The following is a 13304-nucleotide window of genomic DNA, read 5'->3' on the forward strand; positions in this document are numbered from 1 at the left end:
GTAAACGGAGCGTTTTAGGTCTGAATTTTTTTACTGTGCTTCGAATTGAATGAAATTTTGGAATTAGGTTCATCTTACCCCCAAGTTCAAAAGTGAAAACAATTCGGGTTGCGCCATCACCCCCCGGGGGGATGACACCCCTTCTCAATTGTGTAATCACATTTTTTCAAAATAACGTCGGCAATCGATAGAATAATTAATTATAAGAAAAAAATATCTTTTATAGTTTTTCAAAAAAACTAATACTTTTCAAGTTACTGGCCACTAAAAATTCATATAATTTTGGCGTTTTTCTTCGTTTTTTGCAAATATCTCCTAAAATATACATTTTAACGAAAATTATGTAATGAACAAAATAATGTCAATAAAAATCTTGATAAATCGGTATTACATAAAGTGTTCTAGGAAAAAAAAGTTTTTATAAAATCGTGAGTTTTCTGAAAATAGTTTGTACTAAAGTAGTGAATCTGCTAAAATCCATCAAGATGTCTATAATGAAGTGAATTCTAGATGGAATATAAATTACTTTAATTCTGGTGGAAATGGCACTCATTAAACCATATGATTTACAAGAAAAAAACTTTGTATATGCTTCTTATTTTCATGATAGCTCACTCATTTCACACGCGGGGTGATGACGCAACCCGCATTGTTTTCACTTTTGAACTTGGGGGTAAGATGAACCTAATTCCAAAATTTCATTCAATTCGGAGCACAGTAAAAAAATTCAGAGGTTACACCCTTTTTTCCTCTCCGTTTACTGCACTATTTATAACTAGCTGAACCAACAGATTAACCGTACTTTGCATTTGAACAATTGAATATTCACACAAATTCCAAACTACAGGCTAAAACGTAAAAGAAACGAAAACATTTTATTTGGATAAAAGATGCAGAACAAAATTACGAATAAAATGATATATAAATCGTTAAGTGTGTTCATATAATTTTTTCGAGATTTTTCAGTTTTTATTAATTTAATTTTACTGCAACTCGCCTTTAGGCCACACCGTTAGGAATTCGAAGTTGCAAGATAAGGAAAAAGATCTAAGAATTTTGGGACCTTTCTAATGATGTATAATACTTTATGTTTTCTTTAGAGAAATATCGAATAGTGTGAACTGTAAACTAATGAATATTTACACTATTCGATATTTCCCTAACTGTAAACTAATGAATATTTATATGGTTCCAAATAGATAAAAAACAATTCTTTGAAAGTTTTAGCGTTTAATATTAAAGTTTAGATAGAGCGCAATTCAATCAAAGTTTTGTATGGAAATAGCATGGGAAAATTTTCAAAAATTTTAAAAATGTTTTTTAAATGTAATTTAGCGAACAAATGAATGAATAAAACTTATTCATTTGTCGCTAAGTTATACCTAAAACATTTTTTTTAAATTTTCAAAATTTTTTCCATGCTCTTTCCATACGAAATTTGATTGAATTGCCCTCTATCTGAACTTAGCGATATTAAGAGCTAAAACTTTCAGAGAATTGTTTATCTATTTGGAACCATTTGAGCCCCTGGGAGCATGAAAATTCGAAAATGACCATTTTAAGCAGGGGTGGGCAAATACTTTAAAGCGCGGGCCAAAATGAAATTTTCAAAATGTGTCCCGGGCCGAAGGTTTTGGATGGAAATAATATATCGTGTTCTGGTTGTAACTCTTTTTCTTTGTCACGAATTCATTTGTAAGCCTACATTTTTCCCTATTAAACTATGACATCCATCCGTAATGACGCTTACTATTTTATTCCAAGTTAAACTTACTTTAACTAAACTCTCTTCAACAGCGAGAAAGAAGTCTTCACCAGTAGTTGTATACCTTTCATTGGATGCACACTAAGAAGTTTCTCGCAATTTCGTTCCTCCGAATTTCACATTTCTTGTTAATGCCATGAATAAATATTAATAATTGGATTGTATCAGTATTATCGCAAGACTCATCTAAAGCCAGAGAACAATAGGCAAAATTAGCAATTTTTGTAGTTAGCTGGTCAAGTAAGTTTCCTGAACTATTTTCAATCCGTCGTACTATTGTTCTTCTCGAAAGGCTTACATTTTCAAAAATATGTTTCTCTTCAGAACAACAGATCTCCGGCGCTTGTCCCATACATTGTTTAACAAATTCTGTTTCAGAAAACGGTTTACAGAACCATTGAACCACAGAAGCCTACCGCCCATTTTATTACGACTATTATAAATACAGTACGCACACTAATAATGTTGATGTCAACAAAATCTCATAAAAGCGTTTAAAAAAACTTGCGGAATTTTTCAACGGGCCGGATAAAATAATCAAAAGGGCCGGATCCGGCCCGCGGGCCGGCTTTTGCCCACCCCTGATTTTAAGGATCACCCCATATATATATATATATATATATATATATATATATAAAATATACATAATTGTATATACATACAAATGTACAAATATGAAAAAATATATAAACTTACTGCATTTCATCCATCATCTTATTCATCAACTGAAAATGATCTTCATCGTCAAGGACAAACCAAAACTTTGTCGGATCATAAATTTCAGTAATAATAATTCTCATTAGACAACCACATGAGAATTTGCATTTATTCCATATACTTTCAATTACATCGCCAGGACCCATCATTCCTGATAATGTCTCTTCGGAGTTACAGATTTCCTGAAATGAATGAAAGATAATAAATAATAAGCAGTTAAGAAAATTATTAGCATTAAACTACAATATATTAATAAATTATGTTATTTCCAGAGGTTGTATCGGAGTAATAACTCCGGAGTGAGTGACCCATCCCTATTACAAAGTAAAAAGTTATAAAACAAAATTAATACAAATTTTCATAGTTTTTAAAATTTTACATGTGTAAAATGAATCTAACTAGTTGTAAGTGGCATTTTGCCTTAAAAAATGTTACATAAACCTCCTGATATGTGTAAATCAACTGAATCAATAATAAATAAATGAAATTATGAGTATTCCGAGTGGATTTATTACACATTATTAGTGTGTAACCCTGAATATTTTCAGAAAGCAAATTTTCAAAATTCGATCAATTATTATAATTGAACCAGTATCCGTAGGACTATAATGTTTTAGTATGTTCAATAAGCCCAGGTACTCTAACATCATAACAATGCTGCAGTAAATGGAAAGGAAAAAAGAGTGTAACCTTTGAATTTTTGTACCGTACTTAGCGTTAGAACAAAATATCGAGTACTGAGTAAATATCGATACTTTGCGGTCGATAGTAAGTACTTTTGCTATCGATTTTTTAGCTCGATCTATTTTCCAATATCGATTCTTTTCGTCGATAGTACTCAAAAAGAATCGACAGCGTAATCTATGAACACCACTCACCGACCAACTATGAACACCACGCATTGCAAATGCAATACAATAGTCTCTCTAGGTCTAGGTGGTCGTAACTGTTCAAAGAATTGTCCAAAAACCATCCCTCAGGGTCATCAGTCTCAAAAACCCAAATGAATATGACCACACTAATAAATAAAAATGTTTATTTATTATTCTTAGGTAAAATGAAACGGATTTTAAAATACCTTAAATGTTTTATAAAAACATATTCAACAAATAAAGTATGATTATTTTGCGTTTACTATATTTTGATTCTTTTTTACGCAAAATACTAATACAGTAGAATCCGCTTAGTATGACATTCAAGGGACGGCGAAAAATCGTCATACTAAGCGGTCGTCATACTAAGCGTACTGAAAAAAAAAAAAAACGATTTTTGGCGAATATGTTATTAATTTCAGTAATTTAATACAAAAATTACGGTAAAAAATGACACATACTAACAAATTGACAAATTTAATTAAAAATATGACAAACAATGCATTTTTTAATGTAAGGAATCTGTAATTTTCGTTTGAATTTTAATTACTGGGTAAAAATAGTAAAAAATATAGAACTTTACTAATTCAGTAAATTATAGAAGATGTTATCGCTTCCAAATTTCGAACACCAAGAATGAGTCTACTTATTTTTTGCACGAGGCACGATGCCGGAAGTTGCCAAAGTTTTCATAGCGCGAATCTCGTGCAACATAGAGACCTGAAGGTATGTAGCGACCTGACACACAAGGGTTTGCAATGAAAAACATGAACTCTATGTTATCGGAGGTGTAAAATCATGTCGGTCATTATACCTGGACCAATTTTTTTTTCAAAAATGGGTCATTATAAGCGAAATGTCAATGTAAGCGAGGTCAACATATCCGACTAGACAGCTGTTTTTTTAAGAAATTTTATATGGAAACCAAACTGCCTTTAAAATTACGTCATTATAAGCGGTTGTCAATATATCCGGCGTCATACTAATCGGATTCTACTGTACATAGAAATTGATGAATATTATTATGTGAAATAATTATATTTCGATTCTTTTTATGCAAAATACTAATATATAGAAATTGATGAATATTATTATTTGATATAATTATATTTCGATTCTTTTTTACGCAAAATACTAATACATAGAAATTGATGAATATTATTATTTGAAATAATTATATTTCGATTCTTTTTTACGCAAAATACTAATATATAGAAATTGATGAATATTATTATTTGAAATAATTATATTTCGATTCTTTTTTACGCAAAATACTAATACATAGAAATTGATGAATATTATTATTTGAAATAATTATATTTCGATTCTTTTTTACGCAAAATACTAATACGATATATATATATAGAAATTGATGAATATTATTATTGATGTATATAGAAATTGATGATATTATTATTTGAAATAATTATATTTCGATTCTTTTTTACGCAAAATACTAATACGATATATATATATATATATAGACATTGATGAATATTATTATTGATGTATATAGAAATTGATGAATATTATTATTTGAAATAATTATATTTCGATTCTTTTTTACGCAAAATACTATATATAGAAATTGATAAATATTATTATTTGAAATAATTATATTTCGATTCTTTTTTAACGCAAAATATTCATGTTTTGAAATTTTTGAATTTCAATATGCAAACACATGGGTTTGAGTTTCTCGGAACCATTTAAACTTTTAATCCCATCGCTCCGAAGGGATGTTTCTCTACAAGTGTCGAAGATAATATATCTTGACCGTCATTAAACTGAATGTTTATTGCTTTCCAAAGAGGTTTTTTAAAGTTGCTAAAATTAACATACACACACACGCATCCATTTTTTCTGAGGTATGCCAAAATGTTCAGAAACCTTCAAAACGTCGAGAAATGTAAAAATTTTCAATTCACATTTTTGGGCTATTACAATAACATACCCTACGGGAAGTTAACAAATAAAATTACACTACTGAGAACGGGTGTCATCCCCCCGGGGGGTGGTCGCGAAATCAGAGCATAGTAAAAAAAATCAGACTCAAAATGCTCTATTGACTGGAGTACAAGTAAAACGTCCAATTTTAACAAACGTCAAAAAAGCGCTAATCATTTTTTAGAACTTTGAAATACTTGTCCTAGGGCCGTAATATTTTAGTATGTTCTATAAGATAATTATATATATATTCAAAAAAAGTTTCATAAAAATTAACGATTTTTTTCTCCAATAGTTAAATACAAGAAAAACGAACCTGTCGATCTTCACTAAAAACTAACCCTTTCAAACGGTTTTTGAATTTTTTAAATCGGTTCATAATTGTAGACGAAAATGTTTAAATTTTTGCTGATTACAAAGAAATGGCTAGACCGATCGCGGCGCAAACCTGATAAACGCTAGCCTGATCGGGATACATCGAATTGCTTTTGAATTTTTGAAATCGGTTCTGCTGTTTCTAAGAAAAAGTCGAGGAAAAATCAAAAATCGGCTTACATACACGTGCGCACTAGGGTTGGTCGATTTTCAAAAACCGTTTTTTTTGCGAAAATTATGGAATTCGAAAACCGGTTTTTTAGTTAAATAAGTCGGTTTTCACTGTATAAATGGAAAATGACAAATATAGCCAAATATAAAAGATAGATGACGGCGTCTTGATTCTTGAAACCATATTGGTTCAATAGCATTTCATATCTTATCACTCTGCAATGGTTCCCAGAAAGGTTTTGTATATATTAATTTAGATTTTTATACCAGTGTATATATTAATTTAAATCAGTGTAACTTCTTCTTGAAGAAGTAACTTTCTCTACTCAATCTTAAAGAAAAAGAGTTTTAAACCCTAGAAGTCACAAATTAAAAAACAAAAAACTTAGAATTATTATATCAGGCTTTAAAAACAATTAATCATAATTTGGTTGCAAGTATGAGCGTATTTTCTATTTCAGAAAATTTTGTGAGTAATCAAAGGACATGTCTAAGTAGCAATTTGATAGACGTTCTCAGTTTTTTGAAATCATATTTTATTAAACAAAAAAACAATTAGAATGTTTAAAATTAATTAATTACAATTGTTCGAACAGACAATACCCGAGGTTAGCTTAATTGTTTTTAAAACTAAAATTGATATTAACAAGTATGTATTAAAAATGTATTATTTTTATTTATTCGAATACTTCTCTTCCACTATCATAAAAATATTTTCATTCTTATATGTGGAACTGATGCATCAATAACGAATAATTATTTTAAAAATTATTTAATTAAGATAAACTATTATTTTTTAGTTTTAAAATTAAAATAATTTTGTTTACTATCTATAAAATTGAACAATAAATAAATACAGAAAAATACTGCTCTAACACTAAATTTGCGGATAAATTACAGAATATTCGAGCAAAAATTTAAATAACATTTAATAAAAATAAAATTTAATAAAAAAAACCGGCTAAAACCGGTTAAAACCGGTTTTTTGGTAAAATTAAAATTCGAAAACGGTTTTCTGAAATGTCGGTTTTTGTATAAACCCTAGTGCGCACATATACATTTGATCTCAAATGATGAATGATTTGTAAGGTTGAAGAAACATGAAACAAGCAAATCGGAATATTTCGTGAAAACAAACTTTCCCTCTGGGAAAAATCCATTTCAAATCTACACCAAGCAAGTTATGGGTGCTTACATATAAAAATTTACAATCAATTACTCACCATTATCTTTTTAAAAGTTTCATCCTTACATACAGCTGAAACATCTTCAATATCCTTTTCTACACCCTTCTCTTGTACCTTTAGATTTTTTATTAAATCCTCAGGTATCTTGAGCGACTGATCGAATAAAATAAATTCACCAAATTCAGATATCCTCTCTAACCAAAAAATGTCCGATAGCTGTAAAAAGAATTCTAAGGCATTCGGAAATCCCAACTCGTTGTAGGATAATTTTTCCCCGAAGTTATTTTCATAATGTGAATCTATAGATGTCAATGAAACGCCTTTCGGAAAATTTTTGATCAAAGTCTTCAAATTGTTCCTGATCTTGTCCGAAATGTGGTGGGATAGATCTGGGTGCTGTACAGAACTAGATTTGTCTGAAAAGAGAAAAGAAATGTAAGTTGTAATTATTAACGGCTAAAAATTGCGAATAATAACTATATTTAAAACTTAAAAAATAATGACAATGTTGACAATACACAAAAATTCGACTAGACGTAAGTGGCTTTTATCAATTGTGTTGTCCATTAGTATCAATAACAATTGAGATTTAGTTATTTAGGTAATTTCAACTGTTTATTTAGAAAATAAATTTTCACTTTCACTAGAAATCAACAAGTGCCTCTATATAAGTTCAGCATTATTCTAAATTTAAAATGATTTTTTACGTTTCTAAACATTTTGACAGACCTTAGAAAAAAGTGGATGGTAGTGCGTGTGTGCCGATTGGTTTTTTGGCAAAGGCAGGTCTAGCCGTGTCGGAGGAACCCTTGCACAGGGTGCAAAAAATGATCATACAGTTTTTGAGAGAACAGATCATCCGATTAGAATAATTGCTGGCGTTGACGATGTAATGAAATAAAATGATTATATTTTTAGGAAGGCAGGTCCAGCGGCTTCGAAATTAAAAACTAGTTGTGTATGGAATCGTGCCTTGAGGTAAATTGCTGTAACTTCGCGTACCATAATGAAATGATCGAGGAATATTAAATGTTTTCAAATAGATTATTATAAATAAATACCGTAACATAAACATTGTCTAATATTTATAAGAATTATATTAACTGAACTGCAAAGTTGAAAATATTTGTTTAAAGTATATTAAAACTTAAGTCAGAATTACAATTAAAATCTGAATTATCTTCGATATACAAAAAAAAAATGAAAAAAAAATTGAAACAATTTTTTTTCAAAAAGCAATTATTTTGTTAAAAACTGACATTTTTTGCACATTTAGCTCTATATTTCCGAAATCGCTCGACCTGCCTTTGTCAAAAACTAGTCACCACTTCTCCCCGTCATTACGAATTGAATGTTTTTGGATCACTCAAATCCGATGCTGTGATCTCTCATAAACTCGATTTCTATTTTCTGCATTTTTTGCTCCGTATCTCCGAAACGGCTGGACCTGCCCTTGCCAAAAACTAATCAGCACATATCCCTATCAATAAAATTTGAATGTTTTTTGAACCATTCAAATCGGTTGATACGTGCGCCCGAAAACGTGGACGAAAAATTGTATCCACACATACATACATATACACACACACACATTTTTTCTGAGGTATGCCAAAATGTTCAGAAACCTTCAAAACGTAAAAAAAATGTTTACGATACAATGCATAATTTCGATTTTTGGACGATTACAATAACTTACTCTACAGAAAGTTAATTATATTGTTATGTGGAATGCCCAGCGAATTGACTGAGATTGGAAAAAAATGAGATAATAAAAGTTTTTACAGCTTGGCCATAGATTTGTATGGTACATATAGTTCTCTATCAAAAACGGTTGTATCTTCAGATTTTAATATTCAACCTCTATTTCTTTGCAAAAATTGCTCTTTATGCAAACCATTTATCAACTATGTACTGTTTGTGCGCATCAGGAAATATTTGTACAATGGGAAAATGGGAGTAGCAAACAACCCTTGATAAAAATATTTTTTTAAGTAAAATTAATGCTTTGTCATAAGACCAGAAAAATATGACTGAAAGCGTGATGAAAAATTATTCGATTACTAAAATGGATATTATTAAAAAGAGTTTTAAGGAAGGAGAGAGTGAAAATTTAGAGTTGTGTGCATTTTTTAATTTCGCATTATGAACATTAAATTTAAAAGAAGATTTATTCCAAAATTTAAAAAATCGAGGTGGGCAACTCTTGATAAAAATAAATAGTTTTCGAAGAAAATAGAATTCCACGTATTTTTCAATTTAGAATTATAGAAAATCAAAATAATGAACATTGGCCGCAAAATTGGAGGGTGGACAACCCTTGATAAAAATAATAGTGCTTCCAAGTAAAAAGAATGTGTGTATTTTTCAATTCCAAATTAAAAAAATTACAATAAAAAAATTGCTCATAATTGAAAAAATGTCGTAGGGTTAGACAACCCTTAATAAAAATTTATTGTTTTTTGAGGTATCATTTAACCACTTTCATATACTCAAAAAAATCTTAACTAATATTATGCCAAATTAAGGTAAAATTAAAACTAAAAAAATTGATTCCAGAATTTAAGAAAATAGGGGTGGATAACCTTTGATAAAAACAAATAGTATTTCTAATATAAAGTAAAGAGAGTTCTATGCATTTTTCAATTTCAAATTGTAAATAAATTAAAAGAAAATTAAGCAAAAAAAATTATAAAAAATGTTAGGGGTGGAAAACCATGATAAAAATATAGTATTTTGAAGTAAAAAGCGTTGCGTATATTTTGTCAATTCGGCATTGAAAAAATTAAAATGAAAAAAGTTTACCCAAAATTAAAAATAGTAATAGGATTGAACAACCTTAATAATAATAAAGGGTGTTAAAGAAAAAAATTAAGCTTTTTCTTCAAGCTCAAAAATCTGAACTAAAATTATATCAGACTAGATAAACGTTGTTTTGCTAAGTTTGCTATTCTAACCAATTTCTAGAGAATCAAAAATATTAATACTTTAAGTGTATAAGGACGTGTTGTTTGAATGCCTTTTACAATGAGGTATTAAAAAAACAATAAACCCCATTAGACTGTCTATATTTTGTCAATACAATCAAACTGGAAGTTTTATACACTTTCTATAGAAAACATGGTATAATTCATTCAATCCAAGTCTTTTTTGGTCTTTCGACTTATTGATTACGTTTCAAGTTTTTCAGATTCCTTTTGAAATCTGGATTTTGTGTTATAATTGTAAATAATACTACTGAGCTTATATAAAATTTTCAAATTTCTGTGAGGAGAGATAGAAAATGAATTAAGTATTTCTTCTTTGACCTGCTTTTTGAACAGTTTCAAGTAGCATTCGATGAATTAAAGTAAATTTAATAAAATGTATGTATGTAGAGCAGGGCGAGGCACAAAGGTCCAATTTGACTATGAACAAATATAAACTATATTGTGAAAACCAATTCAATATATCACAACAAATAACACATTTCAAACAAACAATTATCGTATCGTAGAAATGTGCTTTTAACTTAGAACGGCCAGGTGGCAAACAGGTTTAAAGTCTTATTTTATTTTAAAAGTATTTTACAAAATAATTACATTTTTAACTAATGCTAAAAAACTACAACGGAAGAAAATACTTTTATTATGGATTTTCAAAGATTACCGTTTATCTCCCAAATAGCAAAGTCATAAGAATCAAGGTTATAGCTGGTTATACATCTTTTTCCCTCTATTTTCAAATATTATTGTTAAACAATGCTTAAATTTACTGGTTTTTGACACATTGTGGTGGACCTTTTTAACCAAGGACCTTCATATATTACTATCTATTTTTCAATAAATTCTGGAAAATTAAAATGGAAAAATGTTATTCAACAAATTGTCCCCTTTATTGATTCCAAATTTACGTTCTGAATTTAAATAACATAAAAAATAATGTAACCTAGAAAATGTTTTATAAATACCAATGAGTATATAATTATACAAATGAAATTTTCAGAGCACCGTCTTTGAGAAAAATAGGCCAAAAAGTGCATTTTCATATTACCATTTCAAAAAAGTTCATATTTTGAGTTTCTAGAAACACTTGCGATCCGTTTAATAACGTTTTTGTATATAAATAAAACTACAAAAAAACTACTTACTAAAATTTAATCATAATTAAATAATATTCACGTAAAACATCCTATTAAATGTAATTGAACATCATCTGTGAAAAAGTTTGACATTTCACGTATTAGCCACCTTCCATTGTTTTATTCAAATTACGCTTCTACAAAAATGTTCAAAATAAAAATGTAAAGTTTCTACGCGATTTTGATATAATATCGCACCACCTCACATTTCCGACAATCTACTGATTGGCACAAATTTTTCAAGACTAGCTCTGACCAAATTGGTTTAGCCGTTTTCGAGTTTTAGCGAATCATTTGATCGAGAGCTCCATTTTTACATATAAGATATGTATATAAGGGCTCAAATGGTATATGTATATGTATATGTATATATGTATATATATATATATATATATATATATATATTAGCCGACCCGGCAAACGCTGTTTTGCCATCAAAAATATTTTTCCGAATTGCAAAGTTCTTATAATATACATGATATATTAATAATAATGTTACATTTTTATTACACGAATTTCTTTACATTTTGATAATTAATTCGAACGCATCATAATGCTTTGTTTATTTTAATTTTATTTATGTCAAATAGTGAAATATTTTTAATCAATGAATAAATTAGATTTTAGTCTGAATCATCGCAGTACCATTATCTAAATATATAATTTTTATAAATATCAGATTTTTTACTTTCGCATTTAATTTAAAAATATTGAATGTCAATTTCAAATATCCAATATGCACTAAATTTTTAAATGCCAAAATATTTCCTTTTTGGTTCGAAATTTAATATAATATGATATAATTTATATCTATAATTTGATTGCCAATATTGCCTATAACATAACTTGGAATAATTAATTTATTTGTATCTTATTGAAGTCGTTAAAAATTCATTTTTTTTTTGAACTGTCAGAATTTGTTTTGATTAATGTTAAATTCAATATGTCGCTTTTTTATTGTGATCTATAATGTTTTAATCACTTATCATATAAATTTTCGACTGCAAATTGATATTCATACTATCCCTGAAACTAACATGGATAAAGTTCTGAGAAATCCGAGTCCAAATCTATAAAATGTTTGATTTTTGGCACTTTTATTAATTTTTTATCAATTTTTGTACTGTAAAATAATGGATGATTATTTATCAAAATTGTAATATTTAGACTATAATTTTAGATGTATACTTTTTATTTTGGCATTGAATTATTTTCATAAAATCAAGTGAAACATAAATATTTTATTTGATATTTATATAAAACATATAATTAAAATATGCATTAAAATCATATTGTCTATAAATAATATGTCATTTTATAAATAGTATTTATTACTTTGGTGCTTGATATGGGTATGAATTTGTAATATAAAATATATTCTTTCTGACAAATAGTTAAAAACTTGTTATAATTTTCAAAATTATTTGACATTTCATACTTCAAAAATTAATTCACTCGCATCATAGCGTTTTGTTTATTATACTTTTGTCATGTCAAATACGTCAATATTTATTTATTATAAATTAATAATTATTTTAAGTGATCAATGAATATATTATATGCTTGTTAAATTCATAAAAAAGTGCAAATTCAACACGGGAATATTGTGGAAATAAATATTTTTTTACATAAAGATCTGATTTTTGACATTTGCATTTCATTTCAAATTAATTATAACTGTCGAAATATTTTCTTTTGATCGAAATTTAATATAATATGATATAGTATTTAGTTTGTCTAGTTTATTTTTGTCAGATTGCAATGATACCTTCAGATTGTACTATTCCATTTAAGAGGTTACAATTTTCTGTATGATTAACGTTTGCGATGGCAATCAAAATTATTTCAACTTATATAATAATAATATTTTATTTTAATTACACAATTTCTTTACACTTCGATAATTAATTCCAACGCATGATGCAGGTGTTTTGTTTATTTTAATTTTGTTTATGCCATTTTTTTTTTAAATTAATGAATAAATCAGTTTCAGTCTAAATTAACAAATCAGTATCTTCATCTGAATATACAATTTTTTATATAAATATTTGATTTTTTACATTTTCATTTAATTGAAAAATAGTGAATGTCAATTTCATATATTCAATATGCAGTATATTTGTAAATGTCAAAATATTTCCTTTTGGTTAAAA

The 13304-nt window shown here is 28.0% G+C and overlaps 1 protein-coding gene across 1 annotated transcript in view; it reads right to left on the reverse strand.

Moving 5' to 3' along the window:
- Nucleotides 1–2457: 2457 nt before the first annotated feature.
- The window catches only part of LOC113391056, an 18502-nt gene continuing 7655 nt past the window's right edge, over nt 2458–13304 (reverse strand). Inside the window, exons 2-3 of the mRNA XM_026627031.1 lie at nt 7071–7450; nt 2458–2664 (exon numbers count right to left, since the gene is read on the reverse strand). Of these exons, the coding sequence (XP_026482816.1) occupies nt 2458–2664; nt 7071–7450 (587 nt within the window). The remainder of the gene's footprint in view (nt 2665–7070; nt 7451–13304) is intronic.

Source organism: Ctenocephalides felis, unplaced genomic scaffold (assembly GCF_003426905.1).
Source record: "Ctenocephalides felis isolate EL2017-DRISC unplaced genomic scaffold, ASM342690v1 CF-g0.4_SCAFFOLD_00845, whole genome shotgun sequence".
NCBI classification, from domain to species: domain Eukaryota; kingdom Metazoa; phylum Arthropoda; class Insecta; order Siphonaptera; family Pulicidae; genus Ctenocephalides; species Ctenocephalides felis.